The sequence below is a fragment of the Juglans microcarpa x Juglans regia genome, chromosome 3D, assembly GCF_004785595.1.
Source record: "Juglans microcarpa x Juglans regia isolate MS1-56 chromosome 3D, Jm3101_v1.0, whole genome shotgun sequence".
Taxonomy (NCBI): domain Eukaryota; kingdom Viridiplantae; phylum Streptophyta; class Magnoliopsida; order Fagales; family Juglandaceae; genus Juglans; species Juglans microcarpa x Juglans regia.
The window spans coordinates 34,329,875-34,335,874 of NC_054598.1; the positions used below are offsets into that span (position 1 = coordinate 34,329,875).

Sequence of the window (6,000 nt, forward strand, 5' to 3'; positions counted from 1 at the left end):
TAGATGAAAAAGTCGAAAACTTGAACTTGAAAAGTGTTGTGCAAGAGTGATGATTGGGAATGAAATATCTAAGATTATCTTAAAACACTAGGAGAACGGTTGTGTTGCCAAACAGAGGCTAAGACACATGATCAGTTGGTAAACAGCTTTTATGTTTTTGTGTAGATCAAACACGTCTCATTTTGAATAACTACTATTTAAATGAGATTAAAGATGCTAAGATATAAGATTATCCATGCATGAAAGCTAATAGTGATGTTAAACGCAAAGAATTCTGTGTTTGTTACCGATGCAAGCAGTAGGTGCAGAATCAAAAGTTGGCTTTGCAGGCTGAAATGGATCTTTGTCATTCCTTACATTCTTTGAATCAAAGAGTGAATAGAAGGAGTACGTTCTCAGATCATTACAAAATGTTTTTTAAGAATCCAAAGGTACTTTTTACGTGTGGAATGAATCTAAACAGGCTGATCTTGAACAAATAATTAGCTCGAAGTGTAAAGTTATGTACAACTCTCAAATAGATAAGTTACATACGAACTTTTTTATAAAAAAAAGATCACACTAATAAATAATAATTTTTTTTACACTTTAAGGTGAGATTCACTTTTTTACGAGCGCTTATACGAGATTTGTCTATTTAGGATTTGTACAAATCATTTATCTAATAGATATCATTTTCAACATTAACAATGGGACACAAAGGTCAAGAACAGAGATCGAAAATAGGTTATAAAATTAAGGAAATATATATATTTATATGAGAAAATTTGCTCATCAGTCGGTTGAAATGTTTTACACCATACATCCTACGTGGCATTCCAGTTCACTAACAAATAAAAAAATAAAACCGATTTTGCCTCCCAAATCATCTCTCTCACCCGAAGACTCCTCTCCTCCCCTCTGTGAATTTTTATCTCCTTGTGCTCGTGCTTCATCTCCCCGTGCACAAAGTCATCCACTGAAACAGCACTGGCTTTGGTGAAAATCAAATCAACCCAAAACTGAGAGAGAGAGAGAGAGAGGACTAGGTGAGAGAGCTTGATGAAAGAGATGGGGGGTTTGATGAGAGAGAGCTTGAGGAGAGAGAGAGAGAGAGAGGGGTCGAAGAGAGTGAAAGAGTTTGAGGAGAGAGAAGATTGAAATCAGATGAGTTTGGCATAAATATAAAAATAAATAAATAAACTATATCAGGTGTGGGGTGAATAGTAACTGATGTATATATGTGTATATATATAGGAATGTAAACTTCTATTAAATTAACAAATAAATTTTTTTTTTCAGAAGGTAATTATTACATTCCTAAAGAAAACAGTTTAACAATAAAGTCCATATAAACTGCTTCCAGCACTAGCAGCAACAATTTTAAGTGCTAAAGAATAGAGCAGCAAGAATTCCACCGTGAATTAACTGCTGGGAAACAAAGGCACAAGAGCAAATTCAGTACAAAGATTATATATATATATATATATATATATGTATATATGATGGATTTTAATCCATCCTTAAAATATATCCAATCTATGAAAGCATACGTAAACAAAAATTCCAATCATGTTTATATCAAGTAATTGGTTCATATTGTTACTTATAAGATCTTACTACCAATTTGGTTGCGGTAATCCTTTACTCATTTGTTTGTTTCCAAGTTAGTGATTGCCAAGGAATTGAATGGAAACTGTCATTTACACCGCGTGTGTAAGTATAATTTTGAAAAGAGAAGTCTATAATTTTGAGATGAGAAAAGATATTTGAACCGTAAATTGTGCGCAATCATACAGAGTCCAGAATCCAGATAGCAAAGAGCTTTTTCAACATTCATAAGCATGGCGTACATACTATAGGTCTTCAGTCTCCTATGCATGTTAATGGATCTGTACTGGAAAAGGAATTATTATAGAAAGTTAATGCTCACCCCTTCGAGAAGAATCGACATTGCCATGTTGGTTTGTACGGCGGTATCTCGCATTGAAAGGCCAGAAATTGGCCAACTGTCTCCACCTCAAGCGCCGCCGCCAGCGTCTCCTGCCCCCTTCTGCATGAGAATCCTCAGACTCAATGCTACTTTCTCGGTCATTAATATTGTCTTCAACAGGCGCCGGCAGCTCGTTCCGGCAAACGGGACAGGAATTGTGAAGCTGCAGCCAAGGAACAATGCAATCGGAGTGGTATATGTGCTTGCAGGGCAATTCCCTTGCTTCCCCACCAACCTTGAACTCCTCCTTGCAGACAGGGCAGTTTGAGTCATTGATCAAATGATCCTTCGTGATTTGCACGGTTGGTATCGCGTTAATTGCTGATTCGGGCGCCGGAGAAGGCCCTGGCCTATCGTTTTGAGTCAGTTGCTCGATCAATTCGTTTAGCCGGCCTGACCCGAAAAGATGATTTCTAGGATCAACTCCCAGAGCAACTGGAAGTTCCGGTTGGTGAATGGGTCTGAAAGGGCCAGAAGGATCCAAAGGCCTAACAACAATCCAAGTCCGAGGCCGTCCTAGAATGCCAGGTTCCCGGCCCGGAGTCTCTCTCCCGTCAAATCGCGGCCACCTTCTAATTTGAGGACTGGTTATGCTTTCCGCTTCTGGGTCCCGACGATCTTCTACTAAACGACGGTTTCGCCGCCAGAACCAAGGACGGCGTCGAGATTCAGTTTCCGTATTACTGAAGAGCCTTATCGGCGGGTCAAGCATGAGAGCGAGGGCCTCGAGTAGACGTGCTTCGGGGGAGGGATCGTAATCGGTGAAATCGACTACGAGCCTTGGCCGGGCGACGTCAATCTCACAGACGAACTGCCCGGCACAACGTGGGCAAATGATCTCGGACGGGTTGGTGGAGGCAATCCTGACCCCAAGGTGGCAATGGTAGCACCAGTAGAGCGGGTTGGTCGTCGGACTGCCATTGTTACGGACACGAGGAGGGCTCAATGACATAGCTACCTCAGTCGTGAAATTGAAAGTTCAGCTGGGTTTAGGATTATGGCTTTCTGGGATGTGCGTTTGCTCCTGAAAGAATGCGTGCACATCGAAGAAATCAATCAAGTCGTCAGATACACATACAATCAAGATCAATTGGAACAAAAAGAAGAAAAGAATGGCTTAGTAGGGTTGCAGAAAGCAATTCTTGCAAGGTTTTGTAGTGTTTGCTTTCTCAGTACTGCTGGTTGTAGGGGAGGAAAAGGATGAGTGAGGTTTGATACAAAGGAGGTTTTTCTTGCGTGTTGAGGTCTCTGTGAGCTCTAATACAGGGGGGAACGGTAACGGCTAACTTACCTGGCGGAAGGAAGAGACCATTGATTTTTTTATTTTTATTTTTTTTCCCCTTTTAAGGTTAAAATGCCAATTTGAGTTGGTGATAATTAAGGATATTCTAATATTTTGTGTAACGCCCCAATGGAAATGGAACTTAAACTATATTGTCTATACTCTAAAAGAATCAGTCAATGATATAATTTGAATCCTATTGAAACATTATAAACAGAAAGAACTTCATGTGGCCATCGTAGATAGTACGGCTCAATTCTCAAATCTTTGATTGGAATAATCTCTGATGTTGAAATATTATAAAGAGCAATAATTTCTCATTTCTAAATAACATGGGATCTCATACACTGCCTTCGTATCTTTATCTTTATTATATGGAATATCACAATTTGCTTTGCCAAGAAAACAAAGAAATAGTATTTATTTAGTTATTCTTAAAGTGCAAAAATCATTCTCTGGTGGCATAATTTTTTTTTTTTTTTTTTTTTTTATGCATTAAAGGAAGTAATTCATGTTTACTCAGTTCTTGGGTATAAACATGTAGTATCTTGATTTTATCATAATTTGCCATGCTATTATTAAAAACCAGTGCTTATATAAACAATTTTAATGACATGATATTTTATAATAGAACGAGAGTACTTAATATATAACTCTATGATGAAAGCAATTTTTTTTTTTCGCTTTTATGAGAAAAAGACATTTGACCAAAATAGCTACACAAAAATAGATCAGAGGATAAACTCTAACAAACACCTTAGAATGAGTATATTCTTTGTTTTGAATTTATAGTCTCGAGGCACGGCCAGAACACTACTCTGATCCCATGAATTTCTATTTTAACTAATTGAAATGCAGAGCGATATATTGGTAATAAATTAGGATGAATAATAACATTTTTCTCCTCCAACTTACTCAATGTCTTAATGACATCATAGTCGGTTAGTCTCACTTACCATGCCAAAATCATCCACTCATAGTACATATAAAGATACAGAAATTTTATACATCAGTTACTATTCATTCTTACACCTCATATCTATAACCTTTTTTTATAAAGTGTGAGATGTGGGGTGGTGAATAGTGACGGATGAAAAGAATTTTCGTGTAGATAACAGAGCATATGCTACAGGAAAGCTAAAAAAATAGAGATCCAATCTCTCAATCTCTCGGGGGAGAATAATTTTTGTTTCTATATTTTTTGGATGCGTAGAGATGAGGAAAAAAAAGAATAAAGAGGAGAGAGAGAGCGTTTTATATCATGACGTACGGATCTTAGTTTGAAGTGATCAGTTTGAGGGGTATCAGCCCATCACAGTGAATGGGCCTAAAACCCACGTAAAAAGTTTTGGTCCAAACCTCATTATACCGCACACACCAATAGAAAGAAGTTAGAACCCCAATTTCATTATTTTTCTTTTGATATTCGATCCCACTATCAATTATTTTTTAAGACGGTTCATTTAGGTCGGATTTTTTTCAAGTTTACAGACTGGAACCCGGATGAGCAGTTCTAATTATTTCCATAATTTATGTCTCTAAAGTACTACTGCATGCAAGGGTAAAAGTGATATTTGTGCAAATTTTGATGAAGAATCTATCTATGTTTTGTAGAGCTTTCCCCCATCATTCGTGAAGAGTCAGCGATTTTGAATTCATCAAATTATTTGATAAATTATTGGAATTGTTTGCCATGACATGCATTTTAGAACAACATGTTCCAACTCCATTTGTCGCGCCGGTGGTTAAGCATTTAATGTGAATGATACGTACTGATCAACAGATCAACATATATATGTGAGTGCCATGGACAGCCCAAAATCTAAGAAAAACGTGGACTTTTTAGTCATACAAATGCGCCATTTAATAGCATATAGATGTTTTAATTAGTCATGATACAAACGTGACCAATGTTTATGTGGGGATCGATATTGAATTAATGTGTCCAGTACTGCCATGACTTTGTCTCGGCCTATATATATATATATATGATTAATCACCCATAAATTAAAGGGAGTAAGTGCCCATCATTTCCCAAGGGGATTATTACAACTTACAAAAGCCAATATTTAATTCTCTATTAAGAAAACCATATATGATCCAACTTGTTAGCTAGTCACACACCATGCACGACCAAAACTTTTGTGATGGGAGTGCAATTGAGTATAACACATGATATCAATATGCAAGTTAACTTACCAATCAACTTGTTTTAGAAAAATATTGGGATTTTGATTCTTTTAAAAATATAATCATGGATTCCGTAATATATGGTGTGTCACACCAGACTTGTATATAACAGAACTCAATACATACAATATAATTCATCAAAAGGGAGATGGAGTTCGCTCTAATTTAAGCACGACTAGTAGCAAGTATCAAATGGTGATACATCTCAAGGGTATACCATAACTAAGAAAATCCTTGGGTTGCAAATTAAAGACCATAGAGAAATAAGTATTTGTGATGAATTATTTGCGACAATAATGACTATCTACAATAAAAACAAACTCATTTTATCAAGAAATAATCATTTTCGCTAGAAATAACTTGTCACAAATAAGTAATTTTCTTGTAGTATATATTATGTCTATATTTGATTAGGGAGATCAGTCCCTCTAACTAAGCAATCTAGCTATTTTCTTTTTTTGAAGCCCCACCCTAACCATTGAAAAGTTACTCACATCAAATAAATAAAAAGACTTTGGAGTCATGCATGGTGGCTCTATAGATTGTTTATATTGTG

At 36.6% G+C, this 6,000-nt stretch overlaps 1 protein-coding gene across 3 annotated transcripts; it reads right to left on the reverse strand.

The window, feature by feature from the left end:
- Positions 1–522: 522 nt before the first annotated feature.
- On the reverse strand, positions 523–3,184 carry LOC121256639 (E3 ubiquitin-protein ligase RING1-like). Of its 3 annotated transcripts, none has more exons than XM_041157481.1 (2): positions 1,913–3,184; positions 523–1,001 (listed from the first exon to the last, which is right to left on the reverse strand). In XM_041157481.1, the coding sequence occupies exons 1-2, from the start codon at positions 2,922–2,924 to the stop codon at positions 991–993; spliced, it is 1,023 nt and encodes a 340-aa protein (XP_041013415.1). In that variant the 5' UTR covers positions 2,925–3,184; the 3' UTR covers positions 523–990. The 3 variants fall into 3 exon arrangements, with proteins under 3 accessions (XP_041013415.1, XP_041013414.1, XP_041013413.1); XM_041157480.1 differs by lacking the exon at positions 523–1,001 and adding an exon at positions 1,193–1,407; XM_041157479.1 differs by lacking the exon at positions 523–1,001 and adding an exon at positions 1,193–1,410.
- Between the last annotated feature and the right edge of the window lie 2,816 nt (positions 3,185–6,000).